The sequence below is a fragment of the Fringilla coelebs genome (assembly GCF_963513975.1).
Source record: "Fringilla coelebs genome assembly, chromosome: 10".
Lineage (NCBI taxonomy): Eukaryota > Metazoa > Chordata > Aves > Passeriformes > Fringillidae > Fringilla > Fringilla coelebs.
Window position 1 is genome coordinate 17,135,165 of NC_140036.1, and position 22,850 is coordinate 17,158,014.

Consider the following 22,850-nt stretch of genomic DNA (forward strand, 5'->3'; position numbering starts at 1 on the left):
CTGGAAACCCCTGTTGTTTTCGCCTGCCGAAAGAAAACCCAGCAGCCACCAGTGTGTGGCTTGGGTCTGTGTCAGAGCCAGCCCCTCCATCTACCTCTGCCAGCATCCTGGGAAGATTTCAGTTAGGCAGGCTGAAATGCCGGCAGCATTCCCAGCCCCTTTCCCCAAGGATCCCAGATGTCTCCACCAGCCATCTCTAGCTCTGCTGATGTGTCGCTTCATTTCCTCCTTCCAGGCCCTCTGTACCTCCCTACAGCTGGGCAGACCAGTGTTACCTAGGTTAAGCCAAAGTGTGCCTGATTGTGACCAGAAACACCCCTGGCACCTTCCTCCTCCATGGCCGCCCATCCTCAGGATTTGGTTTAGTTCTTCCTTATTATGGAGCAGCTAAACTGGACACCCCTGCCCCTCTCCCTGCAGGCAAGCCTGTGCAATCTTCAGCGGGTTTGAGGAGCTGCAGCTGCATTGAGCACGGCTCCTGCCAGCCTGGGTTTTGGGTTATTTCCCAAAATAACTCCACTCACACTAAATTCACAGGGCTTGTCAGCTACTCAGGACCTGAAAGCATCTGTAAAATCTCTGTGGTCTGTGCCCCCTCCAGCAAGCACAATCAGTGGGTGATAATTCGGCTCCAGGAAGAGGTGATTTGGGGATAAATACCCAGATCCTGATTGGTCCCTTGGATTGTGCTGCAGCTGCTGGTGAGGTGTTACTGGGGTGTGAAGGAGCTGAATGGAGCGATTGGGCTGAGCTGGGCCTCTGCTTGCAGAGTTTGACAGGTCTTAGCTCAGCACTCTGCTGAAGAGCAATGCCAAGCTCTCCAGGTCTGTTTGTGTCTGTGATGAACTGCTGTGGGAAGCTGTGACAGTGCAGAGCAGGGACGCAAACGCCTGATGCTGCTGGGAGCAGAGTGGGATGGAGCCCTTCTGTGTCTCCTGCTGAAGTTGCCAGCATGCTGGGGACACTCAGCTGTGTCCCCAGTGCTGCACAGGCCATTGTCACTCCCCTGCTGTCACATTGGGGCCGACGTCTGACGCTGGGGGCTGGCCAAGCTCCATCACCCCGGCTTGTGGCACTGAACCAGTGCTCGCATTTGGATGCATTTCTTCGCCTCAGCTTGGCCTAGAAATGATATCTCAGAGAAAAATCAAAGCTTGTGGGTTTTTTCTGGGGCTGGAGTGGCTGTGGCGCTTGCTGTGATGATGGGAGTGAGAGTCCCATGCATGTTGCAGGCTGTGAGGATGTGTTGTGGTGTGTGTGGGGCCTCCAGCAGCTCCCAGAGCTGCTGGCTGTCACGGGGGGATAACACATGGATTAGCATCCTTCTCCTGTGGTTGTAAAGGAGAGGGAAGGGGAGCAGCTGCACACTTCAGCTCTCCTCTGTGCACCGGGAGGGGAAGTGATGTGCCATGGGGCATCTCATGTGGGGGAGGGAATGGCTCAGAGTGCTCTAGCAAGGACCCTAGGGATGCACAGAGTGCCTCTTGGCCAGATAATTGTTGGCTAAAGCTCAGGGTGAGGGGCCAGGAAGGAGGAGTGTGTCTCCCGCTACCGTGTGCAGCCAAGGGCATCTTCCACTGAGATTTCCCTGCATTGCTCCTGCTGTCACCTGTGAAACCCGTGTCAAGGAGCTGAAGCTGCAGTGGCATATGGGTCAGCTCAGAGGTGAGATCTAAAAATACCTGCCGAGGACTGGGGACTGCTCCCCTTGTGGTGCTGCTGGATTTTCTGCCCCAGTTTGTGCCTGGACTGGCTCCAGGTTTGGTGTGGCTGTGGCGGTGGGTTCTGCGGTGCAGGAGGTGGGGGGGACTCCTCTCTGTGTCTCTATAAAAAGAGCTGCAGCAGCACAGTCCTATCTATAGCACAGAGAGCTGCCTGGGAAAGGCAGGGCAGGGATTAGCCCAAATCTGATGGATTTCTCTGGTCCTGCTTGGGAACGTGGGGCTGTCAGTGGCTGAGGGATTCCCAGTGCGCCCCGGGCTGTGAGATCTCCCTGCCAGCAGACATGTCCTGACTTTGCTGGGATTTCCTGACTGTCTGCACCTTCCCCAGGGGGGCTTGTTGTCATACTTGTCTCCCAAAAGCTGCGCTGTCCCTGAATCCCCCCTCGTTCCTGCTCCTCAGGGCTGCAGCAAATGGAGGCGGATGAGGACAGCCCAGTGGTACCCCAGAGCTTCTGGGTTTGGGGTGGATATTGAGCATCTACCTGCTCCCAGTCATTTTGTTATGGTCTCAGGGCAGCTGAGACCTTTTCTAGTGAAGCCGGTTGTGACACTTGTGGACAATGTGATTTGTGCTGGAGAGTTTAGTTGGTTGATGGGGGCTATTTTGCCTCATGATCCGTTGGGGGGCACACAGGGGGTGGCTACATGTCCCAGTCAGACAAAACCCATGGTTTTTCTTGCTGCAGCATCACCAGGGGTCTCACCAGTACCCCAGTTTGCCTGGACACTGCTGTTCTGTCAAGAGCAGCCCACGGGCGTGGACTCTGCTCTTGACTGGTGCCTGTCACTCTGTGAGGGCGTTGGTTGTCCCCTGAGACCCCCAGCGTTCCCCGTGAGAGCATCCCCCCACCCCCCCAGGGTGCCGGTATAGGGAGTGTGTCTCTTTAACGAGGCTGGGCTTGGAGCAGCTCTGCTGCTGGCACAGGGAGTGAGGGATGGAGCGAGGGCGGTGAAGGAGCCAGTGCCAGAGAGGGAGCCTGCAGCAGGGAGAGGCGGGGAAGGACCGCTCATCCCCCGGGTACCGCAGCCACCCAGACAGAGCCACAGGGAAACCCATCCCCAGGGAAGAGGGCTCTGCAGAAGGCAGGGACCCAGCGGGTGCTGAAAGGAGCCTGCAGCCTCTGTGTCATCCTCATCCTCCTCATCCAGGTAAGGGCCAGGGGCAGGCAGGGCAGGGACCATGGTGGCTTGGACCCCGAGGGTGTCCCGCAATTCCTCGGTGTCCCAGGGTTGCACATCTGCTGTCAGGGCAGCTCTGGGTCATAGGAGGGGTGAGAGGTGGAGATGAGACAGCAGGGCCACAAAAGTGCTGAAATCACCATCCGGCAGGGACCAGACAGGGCTGGCTCCAGCAACTGCTGGGAGCACACTCCAGGGTATCAGAAACCAGTCCCTGGCCCACGGCACAGCTGTCCCGTGGTGGGGGACACTGGGACCCTTCTGTGGGGCTGCCCTGCCAGGATTTGCCCTTGTCAGGGGAAATCCACGGGGCTGAGACTTTTCTTTTGGTGGGTGTCTGTGTTAGGGTGCATTGAGGACAAATAACTCCTGTTCCCTGACACAAGGATGGGATTTCCAGGGGTTTTAGTGGCTCTGGGGAGGCAAGAGCAGCAGCTCAGGTCCTGGAGGTGGTGGTCCTGGATGCGGTGTCGGAGTCAGGATGTGAGTGCCAGCTTGCACGCGCGTGTGCAGTGGGCTCTGCTCTCTGTTCCCACTCCCCAGCAGACAAAGCAGGAGGCACCATAGGCTGGACACAGTCCTTTGCCCCATTCAGCAGTTCCTTTCCCCTTCACTCCTCTTTGGGCTCTACAAAGTGATGTGTACCATGGGTATAGGGCAACAGCACCGTCACCTCCTGGCTCCATGGCCTTCTCCATGCTCCCGGAGTTGGGATGGATCCTGCTCTCCTGCCTTTGCGCTCCATGGGATGACTCGCGGGGAGGGGAGCCAGGGAAGCAGGGGGTAATGCAGCTGAGCAGCAGGGGCAGCAATGGCTCTTCACTCCAGGCACTCTTGCAAAGGTTGGGCTCCTCTCCTTCCATCCTTTCTATTGAACCTGTCTGTCTGTGTGTCTGTCACCAATGGAAATTTCTGTTGGGTTTGCCTATGTTGGGTTTGGCCTCTTCCTTTCCCCAGACCGTGCTGAGCCCCAGCTTGGGTGGCTGTTGCTGCAGCAGATGAAACTCTGGCAACTCCCCAGGCAGCTAAGGAGGGTCTGCTGGGCTCAGGCGCCTGCCTCCCTTTCCAGCCTTGCTGGAAAACTCAGCCTGCCCACAGGCAAGAAGAGAAACATTGATTTATTCTGACCCAGGGAAGAGTCAGCTCCGTCTTGCCTTCAGAGACAGTTTTTAGCTGCCAGCACAGAGGGCTACCCCCAGCCTGCTGTAGCCCTTTTATACTGGGGGTGTTGCTGGTTAAACCAGTTCCTGTAGGCAGTAGGTGGAGGGGAGGAAGAAGAGAGGGCTGTGAAAGTACTGGAAATAATGCTGGGGATTGGGAGAGGGCTGGGGACCTGTTGGTGATGCCACATTGGACTCTGGGGACAAGTTGCTGCCCCAGGGAAAGAGGATGAAGAGGCTGGAGTGAGAACCATCAGGTCTGGTTTCATTCATTACCACGGGGCTTAGAGCAGCCAGCACAAAGCGTGCAGGACCAGATGGGGCCTGTTTACTCTGTGAGGTAAATGTAAAGAGAAGTGATAAAACGCAGCCGGGACGGCTTCTCCAGCAGTCCCTGGTAAACACGCTGGCAGTGACCTGGCCGGCAGGCGGCACGGCAAACACCGGCACGTTGCTGAGCATTCAGCTGGGTGCCTTGGGAACAAATTAAACAGCTCTGGGGAGAAATACATCTTTAATGCTCAGTGTGGCTGGGCTGGTCTCCAGATCCCATCTGGGTGCTGTGGTCAGGGCAGGAACCAGCTGTTGATGTTCCCAACTGTGGAACTGCAAGTGTGGAGGAACAGCAGGCTGTGCAGGGAGGGACCCTGTGCCACCTCGTGTGCTGGGAGCACAGTTTGGGGACAGCAGCAGTGCATGCAGCATCCTGCACAGAGGGTGGAGGGCTGGTGATGATGGGGTGTGGTTGGGTGGCCAGGATCCGCCAGCATAACCCTGCAATGCCAGTTGTTCATGTAAATGGCTCTTCTCTGGTGTAATGGACTGATTTTCCTGGGATGCAGCCATGTTGCTAATGCACTTCTGCACTTCTCCAAGGCTCCCTGTTTTGTGCCAGCTGGGAGTTTGGTGCCGGTGCTGCCTCCAAGGATGTAGCCCTGCTCCACTTTCAAGGATGCTCTGTGAGAGGCACTCTGTGACCCCACACTGAGGGCACCCTGAGCCTCCCATTACCAAAGCTCTTATGAGTGGTTCCCAGGATGAAGGCCACTGGAGTGGGGGCACCAGATGGCTCAGTTGTACCTGGCTTTGTCCTTGCCCTGGGCACATTGTGTGCTGCAGCACCAGCACATGGCATGGGGTGGGGGCCTTGCTGGGTCACAGGTGTTTGGGGCAGAGCAGAGGCGCAGACCCACGTGTGGAGCAGACCCCATGCACACTGTCCATAGATCCACACAGCCAGGGCTGAGGCTGACAGGAATATTTTACACAAATATCTGATGGCACAGGATGGGCTGATGTTGGAGAGATGCTTTGACTCCAGACAATTGTTTGTGATGCTGCTCTTGGGTGTTTTTCCCAAGGGGAAGAGAGGTGTGGAGCGGGTTGGTGCCATGCTGGAAGGCATCCCCAGGCACCTCTCTTCCTGCCAAGAGGTGGGACCCTAGACACAACAATTTCTGGGCAAAGAAGGTGGTGATCATCCACTTGTCGGGCTCCACCCTGCAGTGCATTCCCTCTGTGCTGTTCTTCCATGCAGCACTGACCTTGTTGTTAATTATTAAACCCCCAGCAAACACTGCTGGCTGCTTTGTCCTAGTTACACTGTGGGCTTCTCACCCTTCTGGCTGCCTTTTTTTTTTTAAACAAATTACCCTGGTAACCTCTGTGGACAAATGGAGATGGGAGCAGCAGAGGCCTCTCTCCCAGCCAGTGCAGGAGATGGCCTGGAGAGGCTCTGGAGCTGCTCTGGGGTGGCTGAGAGATGGGCTGCACGTGGCTGGCCATTATCCATTCTGTCCAGGAGTCCCTGTTTGTCTGCCAGGGTTTGGGGCTTGGATGTAACCAGTGTTCACAGAAGTTTTTTTGCTCTCTCTGTGGGCTCCTGTGGCTCCAGACCTGGTTTGCAGGTGGGCTGGAGCCCAAGGAGAGACCTGGGTCCAGGTCCATGTGTTCTGTGGATGCTGAAGAGCAGAGTGGGATGTGGGAGGGCTGGAGACCTGCTCTCTCTCGCAGGCTGGGCAGATGTAAATGGCTTGTGGGCAGAAGCCCCTTCCAGCAGACCCTGTCCCTGGGCATCCAGTGCCTGCCTTCCCTCTGCTCACAGCTGCCCCCTGAGGGACCATGCCAGGCCTCTACGCCCTCTTGTCCTGGGAGGCTCTGCCCCTGAAGAGCTCCACGGTGAAGGCTTGTGCCAACGGGTACTCCCTGAGCATCACCGCTCACCTCCTGTACACCAACCCCCACAAGGAGCCCGTGGAAGGTAAGGGAGGGATATCAGGTGTGGCAGGGACTGCACGGCCCCCTGAAAGCCCCTGTGCTGGAGAGCATCCTGTCTGCAGCCCATCTGTGTCCCGACCCCCAGACCTTGCTCAGTCTGGGGAGAAAAGACGGAGGCCAGCAGAGGTGGGGCCACTGTCCCACACTGTGGGCAGGAGGGGAGTGAGGCTGAGCAAACAGATTGCCAGCGTGGAGGAAGAGGAGGATTTCATCCTCGCTCTGGGTCGCTCCTGTATCTCACTCATGCGCTGTGAGTCAGACAGGGGCTCCCATGGGCTGTTCGTGCCACAGCCATGCCAGCATCTGCCTCGGGGCTCTCTTCTGCCTGCAGGCATCTTCATCTACCCGCTGGAGGAGTCGGAGGTGGTGGCTGGCTTTGAGGCAGCAGCGGGCAGCCGGCGGGTGACGTTCCAGCTCCAGAACCGGCACCGGGTGCAGGAGTGCTGCCTCCAGTGCAGCCCCAGCCCCGGCCGCCTGCGCCGCTGTGCCAGCGGTAAGTGCCCTGCCATGGCTGGTGCTCTTGGGTGGTCCTGGCCAGGAGGCTCAGAACGGGCAGGGAGGAAGTGTGGGGGAATACGAGGGGCTGAGAGCCCCTGCCAGGCCACCCCAGTGCCTGGGGGGGTCTCTGGGGCTGGAGATCTCCACGTCTCCTTTCCCCTCCCTCCACCTCTTCTGGGGCTCTGCCACCATGGGCACAGCCTTCGTGACACCTGTGCTCTGCTGTCACCTCTGGGAGTGATTAGGGCCACTAATGACCTCCTCCACAACCCCACATGCTTCACTGACCTCCCCCCATTCCTCATCCCTCTCCTGCCCAGGCCACCTTGTCTTGGATGAGGACGTGGAGCGCTCCACCTTCATCATTGTCACCGGCACACTGTGCCCATCGGAGAGCCTGGCTGTCACCCTGAGCACAGTGCAGGAGCTGCCCACGCTGCCAGACGGGGCCCTGCGCCTCCTCCTGCCCCCCATCCTCACACCCCACGTCCCCACCGACCCCGAGAGCGAGCCGGCAAGCTTGTGTGACGACAGGTTGGCCCTATGGTGATTTTCATGGCTTCCTCAGTCTCTGCCATCCCAGGGGGGCGATGCCAATGCTGGGCGAGCAGGCCAGGGGGGCAGGAGCCATCACCCCCTCTCCCCTTGCAGCCCCACAAGCTGTTTTGGGGGGCCAGGTGCCCGGAGCCAATCACCCACTGTGGTGCCTGTGGACAGCGTGGATGTCTTTCGGGGACGACCCTACAACCCTTTTCCTTACGAGTTCACCTTCGAGCTGCTGGTGAAGGGCCCCTGCTTGCTGGCAGGTAGGGGGTGTGGCTTGGGTGTTATCAGCTGTTTGTGTAAAACCTCTTTAAAATGTAGGTGATGTTCCCTGGTCCCTCCCTTCTAGGAGGATGTGAGGGCCTGTTCCTGGGCATCCTCTTGCACTCCCTCCAGGTGAAGAATCCCTTTTTCCATTCCATCCCTGGGGCTGGGACCCCTCAAGTCACCCTGCCTGTGCCTTTTGGCAGCTCTAGGTCAGCAGCCTCTTTCCCTGGGGTGATGTGATGCACTGGGGAGAGGGTGGGTGAGGAGGGGAAGATGGCTGGTTGGTGGGGATGTGCTCCTCACTGCTGGCCCATTCAATCCCATTAGGTCTGTCAGGAACAAGCCACTGCTGTGGGGCCTGGTGGGTGGTGGGCTGAGGAGGGGGATTGTGAGGGATTTACTTGCTGCCTTCCCTTCTTTGCAGGGCTGGAGAGCCCATCACATGCCCTGAGAGCTGATGCTGACCCCTGGGCCAATTCTGCCACCACCACGTGTGTCACCCTAGCCGAGCCCCACCGCTATGACAGGGACCTGGAGATCATCCTCTACCCTTGTGGTGAGGGGAGACGGTGCCCTTGGAGGGTTTTGAGGCATCACCTCAGAAACATCCAGAGCATCCCCCAGCCCCTTGCAGCACATGGTAACTCGAAACTCTCCTGTGCCCCCAAGAGCCCCACAGCCCGCACCTGGTGATTGAGGATGGCACCATGACATACCCCGAGTACGAGGCGCACATCCGGAGCCGCCGGGATTACATGCGGATTGCCAGGAAGGACAGCAGCGGCGAGAGACAGGTGACAGGGCGCAGGCACTGCTGCCCCAGCCAGAGGAGCAAAGGGGAGGTGGTGGGGTGTGGCTGAGGCAGACCTTGCTGTGGTCTGAGGGCGGGAGAAAGCCTCTGACCTGCCTGGCTCGCAGGTGGCTTTCGTGCAGAAGCGTTTCCACAAAGACATCTTCCCCAACCCCGTGCTGATGCTGAACTTCTGCCCGGCTGTGGAGGGCGTCCCCGGGGCCCTGCAGAGCGTCACCCGCGAGATCCTCTTCCTCATCGACCGCAGCGACTCCGTCAGTGGCCCTGACCTTGACAAGGTCAAGGTGAGGCACGGCCATGGGTCCGGGGGCGCTCCCTGGGTGGCCAGCCCTTAGCAGCTGTCCCTGGTCCCTGCTGTCACCTCAGGAGGCTTTGCTGGTGGCCCTGAAGAGCCTCCCGTCAGGAACACTGCTCAACCTTGCCAGCTTTGGCGCTGACATCAAGCCGCTCTTCCCATCCAGTCGCCTCTGCAGCAATGTGAGTACCATGGGCAAATCCTGGGGATCCACTAACCCCTCCTTGTCCTTCTCCCAGCTCCTTGACTTGGGGTGGGGGCTGGTGAGCCAGGGGACCGCTGCAAGGCTGGCTCCTTGTGCTGACAGGAGACGTTGCGCCGTGCCTGCGAGCACCTTGGCGGGCTGCGGGCAGACCCTGGTGGCACCAACCTGCTGGCAGCCCTGGGCTGGGCGCTGGCTCAGCCCCTCCACCACGGCTACCCTCGCCAGCTGTTCCTCTTCACCGGTGCAGCAGCGGGCAGTGCGAGCAAGATCCTCCGGCTGGTGCGCAGGCAGGCCAGCACTGTCAGGTACGGCACCGGCACTGCGGCAGGTCTCCGTGTTCCCTAAATCCCCCACGCTGTTCCCACTGATTTCTCCTTGTGCAGCCTCAAATCTTACCTGCGCCTGCCCCAAGGGTGTCCTTCACCCGTCGCATCCCTCAGCCCATCGCCTCGGTTCTTCCTGGGGTGCCCGGGCCCAGCACAGAGCCAGGGCAGCACTCTGGCTGCCAGATCCCCCTGCCCATCCCTGCTAAAGGGCTCATCACTGGAGCCCCCAGCCCAGCCATGGCTTTCCATCCCCTGGCTCTCCCGCAGGTGCTTCAGCTTTGGCATGGGCCCACGGGCGTGCCGGCGGCTGCTGAAGGCCATGGCCAAGGTGAGCCGGGGCCGTGCCGAGTTCCTGAGTCCGGCCGAGAGGCTGCAGCCCAAGGTAAGACCCGGGCAGGGGCAGGGGCAGGGGGGGCTCTGGGCACACTGCCGTGTGTGACACTGCCTCCGCTCCCCACCCCAGCTGATCAAGTCCCTGAAGAAGGCGATCGAGCCAGCCATCAGTGACATCACCATTGACTGGTACGTCCCCGACAGCATGGAGGCTCTGCTCTCGCCCACCGAGCTCCCGGCCCTGTACCCCGGTGACCGCCTCGTCAGCTACTGCGTCCTCTACAGCATCGCCCGCTTCGGGGACAGGCGCCCGCTGGTACGACTGGCGCTGGCCTGGGGAGGGTGGCGTGGTCCCTGTGCCACCGGCTGCTATCCCCCTGGGGCTGATGGTGGTGTCCTCTCTCTCCTAGGGCCAGGATGGGGCTCGCCAGAGCTCCCGAGGTTCAGCCTTTCTCTCCCAGCAGGAAGTGCCCAGTCCTGGGGAGAGCCACCAGCCACCCCAAAGCAACCCAGGAACTGGGGATGCCTCCCTGGATGTTTTTTCTGGAAGTACAGAGGTGTCAGAGCGGAGTGAGTGGGGTCCAGAGCTGGGACAGGGGGCAGTCGTGGGAGCCATGGGCTAACAGAGTGTGTGCTTGCCGGGCAGGTATTGATCCTGTTTCTGGGGGAGACATCTGGAAGCGGATTTACCAGCCCTCCTACATCCAGGAGCAGTATGTCCTGACACACTGCTCTGTCAGCACTGACCGCAGCCAGGGGCTGCTCTCCCGCAGCTCCACCAGCAGCGAGTCCACTGGCTCCCGGGATGTGGCCCCCGAGGGTGGCTCCTCGGCCCCTGGTGCTGATGTCACCTCCCAGCAGGGCCAGAAGAGCCTGTCCCTCTGCGAGTCCTCCACCAAATCTGCCCCGCTGCCCTCTGCCCCAGCTGGCACCAAGGTAAGGATGCCAAGGGGGTGCAGGGGCTCATGGTGTAGGGGGTGTTCATGGTTTAGCTGGAGCTTGGCTGCCGTGTTGTGCCAGGCATCTGCCCACTGGGTGGGAAACAGTGCTATAGCCTGAATTTTAAGCAAGGATCAGCAATGGATGCCATGAGGATGTTCCTGGGTGGTTTTGCCCTACTGCAATGGGACAGCTGGGGACCAAGCAGCTGGTTCCTTTGTGTCCCTGGCCAGCAGTCAGTTGCATGTCTAACAGACCCCTAAGCTAGCTCAGTGACACCTTCAAGCTGCAGAAACCAAGTGAAAATAGCTGGGCTGGCATCACATAACAAATCTGTTGAACCAGAGAGGAAAGGCTGGCTGGCTGGCTGGGCTTCAGCCTGGCTCCTTCACCCTCAGCCAACACAGCCAGATGCTTCATTAGCGATGGGCCACATCCCTGCTGCTTCATACCTGGGTTTAAAACCCAGCTGGGTCGCTGGGGTGGGGAAAGGTAGCTGCCCTGGTGATGACAGCCCCAAGGCTTGCTGAGGCCAGCTGTCACCCGGCACCAGGACACACTCCTTCCCAGTGGCACTGCTTAGGTAACCCACTCCTGTCACACAGCAGCACAGCTGGTGCCCTTTGCTGCTGAAATGTCAAGCGTAAGTGATTTCACTGCAGAGTAAATGATCCTCCCAACTCCCTGCTGCCGGGGTGAGAGGTGTCATGGGTGCCACTGCCCTGACATGGCTTTTAAGGGAAGCATCTCAATGCAGGGATACCACTCTGCATTGGGGAATGCATCCCTTTGTAACATCATCCAGCCTGAGTATCCTCCTTAACCTCACTTCTGAACACACACAAATCCCTGGCAACCCCAGCATCAGGCTGAGTCAGTCCCCAGGGATGTTTGCAAACTCCTGTGTGGGTGCTTCCCATGTCTATGGTGCCAGGGCAGCATCCCTGGGAAGCAGCTGGTGCCAGTCTGCAGAGCACTGACGACAGCCAAGGCTCCAGCCAGCAGCAGGAGAGGTGCAGGTGCCCCATGGCAGCTCGGGGCAATCTGGGCTCGGTACTGGCCTTGCCAACAGCCTTGTCCCCACCATAGGTGACAGTGGTGGCCCTGAGCACGGAGGAGCTGGCGCGGCAGAAGAAGGTGCTGGCACGTGCTGCCCTGGCTGGGCGCAGCTTCTCCACGCCACACGGGGAGCTGGATGCCCATCGGCTCTGCCAGGCCCTGGAAAAGGTGTCGCAGAAGAGAAACCAGTCCCTGCAGGGGCGGCTGGATGAGCTGGGACCCCAGCCACGGCAAATGCAGCCCGGTGCAGTGGAGTCAAGTGTGTGCTGGCTCCGGGGACGAGGGCGGTGGGGTGGAGCCAGGTGCCCCCGCCTTGCTGAGCCCAGCCTTTGCCGTTTGCCAGATAACCTCCTCTCGCCCACCCACCTGGACTGGGACATGCTGGTAGAGCCGTCCTACCTCTTCAGTGCCTCGCCAGCGCCCGAGCCAGGGCAGCCCAGCCTGGGTGATGCCAGCATGCCCCTGCGCTGCCAGGTGGTGATCCACGCGCTGCGAGCCGGCAAGCCGGTGTCCTGGGAAGTGACAGCCTCGCTGGAGTCACTGCTGCAGACCCGGGAGGGGCCGGGCAGGGAGGACCCGCCGCAGCGGGTGGCCAAAGCCTGGGACAAGCCCCTGCATCGCCTGGCAGCGCGCTCCGTGGTCCGGGACAATGAGAGCGTGGCACAGCGGGAAGCCAAGCTGGAGCAGGGTGGGTGCTGGTGCGTCTCCCGGTGCGGCTCCGGCATCCTCCCCCCGCTCTAACCACCTTGCTCCGGGCAGGTTTTGCCCGCCGGTTCCGCCTGAAAGCCGTGCAAACCAGCAAAGCCTGCAACGTGCCTTCCCTCTACACCCGCCTGGTGCCCGTGGACGGTGCCACGCAGACAGCCCTGCCCGCAGCCCCCGAGGTGTGGGGCATAGGTACTAACAAGGGCCTGGTGGGAGGGAGAGGGCACAGAGAAGGGGCAGCAAGGGGACGGAGGTTTGAGGTGGCATCATCCCTTGCAGCTGGCTCAGCCAGCCGGACACGAGCTGCTGCCGCAGGGAACTGGCACCACCGGGGCTCCTCAGCGCACCAGGGGCAGCAGCAGGAGGTAGAGGAGCAGGATGAGGCCCCTGGCACTGCAGGTACTGACTCAGACCTTTATATCAACTTACGCTCCCCAGGGATCTGCACTGGGGTCTCAGCTGGTGGCTGTGAGGGGCTGGTCCTGCCTAGGGTGCTGTGGATATCTGGAAAGAGGCATCTGGCTGTACTGGGGAAGGGAGTGTTGGTGGACAGCATAGCAGCCCCTGAGAGCAGCTGTGAGCTCTGGGGGTTCCTGGAGCCTGGGGCCCCACAAGATTTTGCTCTTTTGCAGAGCGAGACGAGATCGCCAGGTCTCCAGGCAGCATCTCCTCCCCTACCTTTGGCTGGGAAAAGCAGAACTACTCAAACGGTGTGTCCAGGCTGGAGGGGACCAAGGGCTGGATGAGGGTGGGAGATGGGCCCCCTCAATGCCCTGCCACAGCTGGAGCATTCACTGTGCCCTCAGTACCCTGGGCACGTGGGCCGAGCTGCCCTCACAGCTACTGGGCAGTGGGACACACCTCTGGGTGCATCATGTTCCCACTGTGCTTAACTCTTCCCCCTTGCAGGGCCTCCATCCAGCCCCTCCACTGCCTCCATGGGCTCCCAGAAATCCACAGAGAGCATTGCAGGCTCCAGGTGACATGGTGGGATGGGGGGATTCAAGGGACGAAAAAATGGCATGCTGTGGGGAGAGAGGGACAGTGCCACTTTTTGGGAGCTGCTGGTTCTTGTCCCCTGCAGCATAACTGGGGGGGTTTGGCACTCCAGACCCTTCCCTGCAGCAGTTTGGTGTCCAGCTGCCTTTCAGGAATTCCTCCCAATCCTGTTATCTTGCCTGTGACCCCACAGGTTTAGCCTGAGCAGGCGCAGGGGTCCCAGCCTGGTGCTGCGCCCGCAGTGCCTCAGTCCAGAGAGCGAGCGCTCCAGCAACCACGCCAGCCATGACTACCTACCGCTGGTAAGGACCTGCTGCCTGTCCCCTGTCCCCATCCCAGCAGGGGTCCTGCCCTGCTGGGTGCCAGCTGAGCCACCCAGGTCATGCCTGGCAAACAGTGGAACATGCTCTCAGTAGGTGCCTGCTGAGGCCCTGCTGCATCCTTAAACATCTCTGGGGATCTTGGTTGGCTTTTGGGGGGCATTAGACTGTCCCTGTGCCCCAGGGACACTCCTGCAGCCCCCAGTGTTTGGTGCTGCAGTGGGTCTGCACCCCTGCCTGCCCCCCCCCCCCATCTGTGCCCCCTCCTTGCAGGTGCAGCTGCAGCAAGCCCGGGGGCCATTCCAGCTCACCGAGAGTTTCTCTGAAGTGGTGCAGATTCCCCTGGACCGCCTGTGCCGCGCTTCCCCCTACACCTCCCACCGTGCCAGCCTCAGCCCCGTATCCCCAGGGGCCAGGAGCCTGCCTGAGGCAGGACCCGGGGCTGAGGAGGGTGAGGAGCCCATCACAGCCCCGCAGCCCAGCTCGCCCCCGTCCCGCAGCACTTGCTCCGAGGTGCCCAGCGCAGCCGCGTGGGCGCAGGCGGACAGCGGGCACGGCTCCGAGTCCGACACCGGGCCCCACTCGGCTGCCCCCTCTGAGGCCGGTGTGAGCTGTCAGGACATGGGGCCAGAGGATCTGGAGAGTGCCAGCTGGGCCACGGCGGTGGCCTTGGCGTGGCTGGAGCATCGCTGCGCTGGGTTCTTTGAGGAGTGGGAGCTGGTGGCAGCCAAGGCGGATGCGTGGCTGCAGGCACAGCGCCTGCCCGAGGGGGTGGATGTGGGCTGCCTCAAAGGGGCAGCCAGGCACTTGTTCCTGCTGCTGCGTCACTGGGATGAGAACATCAAGCTGAACATGCTGTGCTACAACCCCAACAACGTCTGACGGCCGCCCAAGGGGCCAATAAAGACACCTGGCTCCAAGCCACCTGCACTGGTGTCTCTTATCAGCAGAGAGCTGCTGGCTCCATTCAGGCCATGCCAGGACTCACCAGAATCCTAGGAGGGGGTCACCCCCTTCCCAGCCATCTCTTGGTGGGAGGGAGCAGGCAGGGGAATAGGAAAAGCTGTACTGGAGGGACTCCTGGGTTCCATCAAAGCAAATGAAATGGTGAGGCAAAGCAGTTTTGCAGCTCCTCTCTTCTAATCTCACCGCAGAGGTTCCTGCCTAGCTCTGGGCACCCCTTTCCCACAGCTGGGAAGCAAGAGTGCTCATGGCTCTAGAAAATGCTCTGCCTTTCCTCAGGTAGGGCAAGTCTAGGGACAGCTGTTTTGACATCATCACAGGACAAGGATTTTGGGGAAGGGCACACAAAGCCCCCTTTATTCAGGAAGTCCTGCCTTTTGGGGGTCCCCACACCTGCCCCCTTTGCACAGTTCCGGGGCTCACGGCCCTCTAGGGATTGCTGTGGGCAGCCTGGGAGTCGAGTGGGAAAAGAGCAGGCAGATGGGGCGGCTCCAGAGGGCAGTTCCCACTGGCCACCCATCCCCACTCTCACTGGGCTTTCTTGGACGTGGCTGTGGGTTTCCTGCTCGGTGGAGGGGTGTGTGACACTGGCGTGGGGGCTGTGCCGTACCAGAGTTGGAGCAGGATGAGTCCATGGCAGATGTGCAGGGAGAGGGAGCTGCAGACTGTGGAGGGGTAAGTGTTCCAGCAGAGCTCGATCACGCCCAGCAGCAGCACCCTGTGCAGGGGGAAAGCTGGGGGTCAGCGTGGGGGACACACCAGCCACCCTCACTCCCAGACCCCCAGCAGATGGGTGCTCCCCTTCCCTGCCAGCACGTACTTGGGCATGTGGGCCAGCTTGGTGGTCGGGGTGCACCAGAGTAAGTAGGGCAGAGTGTGGAAATACCAGACGTAGAACTGGTAGTGCAGGGAGCGGCTGCAGCAGACACCCAGGAAGTTGGAGGAGAAGAGGATGAAGACAATCCATGCACTGGCATTAAGGGGGCAAACACAGGGGGCTGGAGGTCTGGTCCCACAGCAGCTCCCCACCATAGCTCCTTTCCCCAGGGGAGGCTGGTACAATGGCACTGCATGACCTGGGACCCAACCAGGTTTCTCCCTGCCCTGCCTTCTCCCTCTCTCCTTGCTGCCCACGCTGCCAAAGGATATTGTTGACAGTCAAGCGAGGGGATGCAGGTTTCCTTTTGGAAGGATCCTTCAACAGAGTCAGGATGTTCTCTTTAGAACTGAGAGGGAAGAACAAACATTGATCTCACCCCAACATTCCCCTGTGAGCCCCAATGCCTGGGCCATACATTCCCCAGAATAGAACAGTAACTGCCCTCCAACTCACACCTGCAATCCCAGGACTGCAGCACTGCAGGGGAGTCATGGATCTGTATCCTGCAGGTCTCACCTGTGCCACCGGTGCAGTGCAAAGAGCCCCAGGCCTGCCAGGTGAGCCAGGAGCAGAGCAGCATGGAAGACTCGATTCTGGAAAACCTCTTCTGGGAGGAAGCGCCAGTTCACCGTCCATTTAAACTGGAACTGGCGGCCCAGGTCAAAGGAGCGGGTCAGGTACCCCACGGGGTTCACCAGCAGGAAGGGCAGGCCCAGAACCACCTGCAGGGACACACCAGCACCATCACAGAGCCCTACACCAGGTTGTTGTTACCCCCAGCTACCTCCTGAGAAGCCCAGTGCCACGTGTGGTGACAGGGACAGTCAGCCCAAGATGAAAGTCACGTGAGTTAGATTATTTATCAACACCCAGCTTGCTGTGAAAGGCCACCGGTGCTGGTACCACTGTCTCCACCCATGGCTCTGCAGCCTGGCAAGGCAGCCCACTATTCCCTGCTGCTGCAGCTGGTGCAAACAGGCACCCACCTGGAGCAGGGCACAGATGCAGAGCTTGGGGATACAGCCCAGGAGACCAAACCGTTGCAGGAGGAGAAAGAGGAGTCCGGGGGCGAAGAGCAGGATGTTCATCTTCACGGACACAGCCAGGCTGAGCAGGAAGCTGCATTACCACTGTGGACCCCACAGGAGCCCCGGCAGCCCCTGAGCCCAGCGCAGCCTCCTCCTGGGGCTGAGCTGGCTCACGCACCCAGCAGCCATGGAGAGCAGCTCCCAGCCCCTCACCTGAAGAGGAGGCAGCCCCAGGACCAGTGCTCCTCCAGGAAGAGGTTGATGGCAAGGAAGAGGATGGCCATGGCCACAGGGTCATTGAAGAGCCGCAGCACAAAGATGGAGTGGATGCGGTATGAGGCGCAGCACATGAAGAAGAAAACATACGGAGGAACCTTACAGGGGACAGAAAGACAGAAGGGTCATCAGCAGCCTGTCCTGGACTCCCTGCTGCTGCTGAGCTCCTCCACACCCCAGCCCTGAGCCCATGTCCGTTCCGCCGGGGTGAGGGCTCAGGAGCCCTGGCCTCAGGGTACCTTGTTGGTCCGGCAGTAGATGCGGAAGACAAGGAGCAGGTTGAGGAGGTAGAGGCCGGCGAAGAGGTACTGTGCCAGGCGGATGTCGGAGCCGCGGCCCGTGGCATGGTACAGCCCCAGGAAGATGTACACGAAGCCGGCGGGGTAGCTGTGGGGAGATGGGAGTGAGGGGCCGGGACCTGTGGCCCCTCCGGGAGCCGCTGGTCACGGAGAGTTGGGTGTCCCTGTCACTCACACCAGTGGGCCGGTGTCACCCTTCAGCTGGGTGTAGTCGAGGGTGCCGTTGGCGAACCCCTCCACCTCCTGCATGTAGGCCTTCCAGTCGATCTCGGTGTCTGCGGGACGGCGGAGTCAGGCGGGGCTCGGGGGGCACTGCAGGGGCTCTGGGGGCTGACCCACCTCCAAAGCCGCCAGACTGACCCTGTGCCTCCCTGCCATGCTGTCGGCACGGGAGGAGCCCGTGCCGCCACATCCAGCACCCTCAGCCCAGCCTCGCGTCCCTCCCTGGCCCCATCCAGGCGCCCCGCCCGGCCCTATCGCCCTGCGCGGGTATGCTGTCACCCGAGGGGCCGGGGCAGGGCTGTCCCTGTGCCCGCGGCATCCCCGCCCCCCGCGCAGCACCGGGACAAGCCCCGCCATCACCGCCCACGCCGGGGCCGAGCTGTCCCTGTCCTCGGACCGCCCCGCGCCTCCTGGACCGGCCCCGCCATCCCCGCGGGCAGCCCCAGGCAGCGCCGGGCCGGGCCGGGCCCCGGCACTCACAGGGGACCCTGCGGATGACCCAGAGGTTGACGCCGCCCTCGGCCAGGCAGAGGCAGGCGGCCACCAGCGGGGTGTAGCGGGGCTCCAGCAGCGCCGCCCGCCGCTCCCGCCATGCCCGCCGCAGCACCGCCGTCCCCCGCCCGGCCGCCATTCCGCTCCGTGTTTCCGCCCGGAGGGCTTAGCGCGCGCACCGGCCCGGACCGGAAGGCGCACGTGGGGGCGCGGGCGGCACGTGGCGCCCGGTGCTCCCGCCCCGCGCCCGGGCATGGAGCGGCGGCGCGCGCCCGCCGCCCCCCCCCGGTACGGGCGGCGACGGTTCTGGGACGAGCTGTACCGGCGGGAGGGCGCCGAGACCCGCGAGTGGTTGGGGGGGCTCTCCCGGTTTCTCCCGCAGCTGGAGCCCGAGCTGCGCCCCGGTGACCGCATCCTCGTCCTCGGTATGTGCCCCGTGCCCGGCGTGCCCGGTGGAGGGCGGGCGGGCGGGGCTCGGGGTCCCGCTGGTGGATGCGCTGGCGCTAGCCGCCAGGGGGCGGTGTGGCAGCGGGCCGGTACCGGGAGCTGCGCCCAGCCCGGCCCGGCGGGGTGGCCCCAGTGCCGGGGGTGCTGGCGGGTATAACCGCCCCGTAATCCCACCTGCGGTCTGATCCGATGGCGGGATTAAGCGGGTGTAATCACCGATCCTGTTAGCGGATCAGCCGCTCCCAGCTGCGCTTAATAGCCCCCAAATCCGCCGCCCTCCCCGGGATCCCCCTCGGCCCCCCCGGTGAGCGGCCGAGCCCCGGTAGAGCGGCTCCGAGGGGAGGGCTTGGTAGTGGAGCTCTTCCCGTGTCCCGTTGAGACACCAGTTCTTCCATCCCTCTCGCCATCGCACCCGGTTAACCCTCCCACCGAAGTTCCTTGATTTCCCACGGGAGTTACCCAGCAGGCTCTTGGGACCGCAGCCGGCTCCTGCCCCACAGCACTGCGGGAGGAATAACTGGGGACGCCCCTGCCTCTTTCCTGCCTCCATCCTCCCCACGCTGCCCACCCAAGGTGAGGGTATCGGGTGTGCAGGGCTGCCCCAGGATAGGAGCCCAAAGCACCCACCTGGCAGGACGGGGGTAATTAGTGACTCTCCCAACACTCACTAGCTGGCATCAAAGCCGTGACCTGCCCAGCAGCCCCAGCCCACTCGCACCCTCCCCTGGACTATGGGAACAGAGTTAGGGTGCCAGCAGCCCGATGGGCACCCCGAGCCCTGTGTGAGCTGTGCCCCACACAGGCTGTGGCAACAGCGCCCTGAGCCACGACCTGTACGAGCTGGGCTACACCGACGTCACCAGCATCGACTTCTCAGCCGCCTGCATCGCGGCCATGCGCGCCCGCTACGCCCGCTGCCCCGGCCTGCGCTGGGCCGTCATGGACATCCGCGCCCTCGCCTTCCCCGACGCCTCCTTCGACGTGGTGCTGGAGAAGGGCACCCTCGATGTGCTCATGGTGGAGGAAACCGACCCCTGGCACGTCTCGCCCCAGGCAGCCGCTGCGATGCGCCGGGTGCTGGCAGAGGTACGGGGTGGGGGGACCTGGGGAGGGGTACAGAGTGTGGACCCCATCCCCATTTGGGCTGGGGGAAGGTGCTGAGTGCCTGCTCACCACCCTGCTTCCCTGTGGGTGCCCCAGACGGCGTTTCTGTCTTCCCAGCCGGTGCTGCCCCTTAGCTGTGTTGCAGGGGGGTGCCTGGGGAGCTCCCAGGACTCCTAGGGGTGGGAGACTGCCCCCTCTCACAGCCCATCATTTCCTCCCCAGGGAGGTGGTTGGAGCAGGATCTGTTCCTGGGTCCTGCTGGGGAACTGGATGACCCCTCTCTTTATTTGCATGCTAAATACAAAGAGTTGGCTGGAAAAATGGGCCCCATCCTGGTGTGGGTGGCTGTAGGGGACCCAGGGGGACACACCGAGGTGGCCCTGCCTGCCCAGGGCAAGGTGATGACCGTGGGGCTGTGAGAGCTCTGGCCCCCCCGCACCCCCCGCCCCAGCTTCGATCGCCTTAGCCGGGGTCCCCATCATCTGGTCTGGTGTTGCCATGGCAACTCCCATCAGCATCGACAGGGCCATGGCGTTGCCACGGGGACGGGTGATGCCTCGGGGCCCTGTTAATTGGCGGCGGCGGGACTGGATTGAACCTGTCCCGGCGCGGGGGTGCAGGTCCTGGCAGCCTCTCCCACCCTGCGGGAATAACCGCCAGGATAATTAATTGCTGCACCTCTCTGGCACCCTGGGGTTGCAGGCACGGGGTGCTGGGAGGGTGCTCATGGCTGTTGACAACCCTCCCAATCCTCTCTTGCCTGGCTGAGCCTGTGAGGGAGTGCAACCCGTGGCAGGGCAGTGGGGCTGTGCTCACTATCCGTGCTCTGCCCTCCTTGCCAGCGCTGCTGCCTGTCCTTGTCATTTTGCCAAACAGCCGGGATTTAATTTTCCCTTTTTTTTCCCTTTTTAATCCTCTGCTCAATCCCTGCCCTCCCCCAGCATTACTGGGTACCAGCTTCCACCCGCAGCAGGTCCCTGCTGTCCTCATCCCCAGGGGGATTTGCTGGGTGTTCCCACTTGCTCCCTGTTTTGGAGGTCCCTTCAGAGGGGTCTATCCGTGGTACCTCCCTCCCCACCCTCATCCCCCTTCACTGGGGGGTTCACAGCCTCTGTCTTCCTCTCCCTGGGGGCATGTAAGAACCTGAAAATCTACCCTGCCTGTGGGGACACCCCAGGGACGCCCTGTCCCAGCGAGCCGGGGACAACGGGTGTGGCGGGAGCGGGGAGCAGCCCCCTCGGCCCCCCTGCTCCCTCCTGCTGACGGATGGGAAGGATGGGAAGGTTTCCTGCGCTCGTCTCCAAGCAACGGCCATTATTGCTCTATTAACGAGGGATGGATGTGGACATGCGGGATGCCTTGCTCAGTTCCAGTCGGAGATCCCTGCCTGCCCCCACCTCCGGGGACCCCCCTCCCCACCCATAGCTTGGGAAGCTGTGGGGTCTTCCCAGGGCAGATTTTCAGGCGCTTAGCAGGAGGGATACTGAGCTAGGTTCCCAGAGAGGGGTGTAGGGACCTGCCTTCCCCTTTTCCTGGCCAAAAACCAGCAGGGTTTGGTTCAAAAGCCACCGCCGCAGCAGGGAAGGACACGCAGGATGCCTGTCCCCTCCACTGGCCCCAGCCAGAGCTCCCCAGCTGGAGCTTCCCAGCAGGATTAAACCAGAGCTCGGGAAACCCCCCAGTTGGCCTCCAGCCCTGTCCCCTGCAGCGGTGATTCTCTGCCCTTGCTGGGGGGGGCTGGGGGTGTCCCTGCCTGGGGCAGGGTGGCGGGGAGGGGGCTGGACGCCCGCCCGCCCCGGGCATTGCCTTTGCATGCCGAGCACGCGGGCTCTGGCCGTAAAAGCCTTTTGACATTGGATAAAGCCAAGCAGGAAAATTGATGTTCTTTTCCATCCTGTTAGCGGGGCTTAATTCCAGCAGGGAGAAAATGGTGATTAAAAGGGTTGAGTCCTTTCCCATCAAACACCCCCCCATCCCCCTCTGATTCTGGGTGTTGGTGGTATTTCTGGGTGGTCTGGGGAGGGGTGGGTGGGACAGGTGTCCCACGCTGTGCTTGGGGGGGCCCTGTGCTCGAAAGGGTGAAGGTTTTCCCATGCCAGGGTTGGGTTTCTATGCTGTCTGCTGTGGGTGGGAGTGAAGAGTTTTGGGGTGCAGGGAGAGGTGGAGCATGGGGATCCCTGTTCCTGATTGCCCTACCCTGTTGGTGGTCTGGAGACAGGTCAGAACCGGGATGTCTCTTGGAGGGTCAAGGTTAGGACAAGAGGTTTGGGGGTGTGATGGGAAAGGCTGGGAGGGGTCTTTGGCAGATGGTGATGGGGTCCCTGGGAACGGAGCCAAAGCAGTGAACCTCACTGTGTTCCCCCACCCCATCCTGGGGCTTTTCCTGACGCAGGTGAGCCGGGTGCTGCGCCCAGGGGGCTGCTTCATCTCCATCACCTTCGCCCAGCCCCACTTCCGCAAGCCCCACTATGCCCAGGAGGCCTTTGGCTGGTCCCTGCGCCACGCTGCCTGCGGGGACGGGGACGCCGGTGCCTTCCACTACTTCCTGTACGTCATGCGCAAGGGGCAGCCCCTGGAGCCCCGGGACGTGGCCTTGGGGCGCCGCCTGCACCAGCCCCCCCCAGCCCCCGCCCCGCCGCCCCCCGCCCCCCCGGACGACGACGAGGACTATCTCCTCGCCATCCAGCTGTGACCCAGGGGGCTTGCCCACCTGCCCCCACCCAGTAAAGCCTTAAGATGCTCCATCCTCACAGGTGGGAGACAGGGAACCAGTGCATCCCCCTGCGAGCTGCCCAGTGGTGTGGGTGATGGGAGGAAAGAGGGGGATGCGTGGCCTCCTCCGGGGGCACAGGGATGCTCTGGTGATTCTGTGCCCCCTCCCTGGCCTTTTCTTGCTGAGCTGGAGAGCAGCCAGGACTCTAGGCTTTGCAGCCAGTAATGAAACCAAATCGGGTTTAATTTCACCCATCCATCTTGCAGGGAGTGGCTCCCTGTCCCCCATCCCTTCTCCTTGGCACGGACAGCCGGGCTGAGGGCAGAATGGGGATGCTGGCACTGGCTATGGGGGGCAGGATTGGAGGTGCCCACTGGTCCACCCCCCCCACTCCATCCTGCAGCAGGACCTGGCCCTAGGGGTGTGCAAGGGCACCTTGTCCTTGTCACCCCCCAAGTAGTGGGGGGTCCAGGCTGGAATGTGCCAGCATGGGGCAGGCAGTGCCACAGGGCAGGAAGGGCAGCATATCTGCCTCTTTCCCCATCCATCCCCACTCCTGCCTGTGGTGACAATCCCAGTGTGCTGCACACGCCTGGCCCGTGTCCCCCAGTGCCTGGGGCCAGCAGCACGGTGACACGTGTGCCAGGGTGGGTGACGGGTGGGCCACCGCCTGCTGGCAGGACTAGCTGCGTGTGTGCTGCTGTGGCAGGTGCATGGGTGCCACTGGCAGTGTCTCCAGAGGCTCTTTAGGCACCAATTCCCCCTGGGGCGGGCAAAAGGGACCCC

At 61.9% G+C, this 22,850-nt stretch overlaps 3 protein-coding genes across 3 annotated transcripts; 2 read left to right on the forward strand and 1 right to left on the reverse strand.

The window, feature by feature from the left end:
* Window positions 1-6,184: 6,184 nt before the first annotated feature.
* Window positions 6,185-14,522, forward strand: VWA5B2 (von Willebrand factor A domain containing 5B2; the record flags this gene model as incomplete). Its single annotated transcript, XM_084212088.1, has 21 exons — window positions 6,185-6,323; window positions 6,672-6,833; window positions 7,159-7,384; window positions 7,490-7,644; window positions 8,073-8,204; window positions 8,318-8,442; window positions 8,567-8,743; window positions 8,826-8,936; window positions 9,062-9,264; window positions 9,553-9,667; window positions 9,749-9,934; window positions 10,029-10,188; window positions 10,265-10,554; window positions 11,647-11,875; window positions 11,960-12,304; window positions 12,376-12,513; window positions 12,601-12,720; window positions 12,954-13,031; window positions 13,231-13,300; window positions 13,514-13,622; window positions 13,914-14,522. 21 exons carry the CDS (start codon window positions 6,185-6,187, stop codon window positions 14,520-14,522), a joined length of 3,879 nt encoding a protein of 1,292 aa, XP_084068214.1.
* Window positions 14,523-14,944: 422 nt separating this feature from the next.
* On the reverse strand, window positions 14,945-17,948 carry ALG3 (ALG3 alpha-1,3- mannosyltransferase). The gene is made up of 9 exons (XM_084212019.1): window positions 17,789-17,948; window positions 17,262-17,361; window positions 17,027-17,174; window positions 16,725-16,885; window positions 16,470-16,590; window positions 16,000-16,205; window positions 15,753-15,829; window positions 15,424-15,568; window positions 14,945-15,321 (listed from the first exon to the last, which is right to left on the reverse strand). The coding sequence occupies exons 1-9, from the start codon at window positions 17,937-17,939 to the stop codon at window positions 15,132-15,134; spliced, it is 1,299 nt and encodes a 432-aa protein (XP_084068145.1). The 5' UTR covers window positions 17,940-17,948; the 3' UTR covers window positions 14,945-15,131.
* Window positions 17,949-18,053: 105 nt separating this feature from the next.
* EEF1AKMT4 (EEF1A lysine methyltransferase 4) lies at window positions 18,054-22,843 on the forward strand (the record flags this gene model as incomplete). Its single annotated transcript, XM_084212388.1, has 3 exons — window positions 18,054-18,225; window positions 19,050-19,333; window positions 21,744-22,843. The coding sequence occupies 3 exons, from the start codon at window positions 18,054-18,056 to the stop codon at window positions 22,041-22,043; spliced, it is 756 nt and encodes a 251-aa protein (XP_084068514.1). The 3' UTR covers window positions 22,044-22,843.
* Window positions 22,844-22,850: the final 7 nt, after the last annotated feature.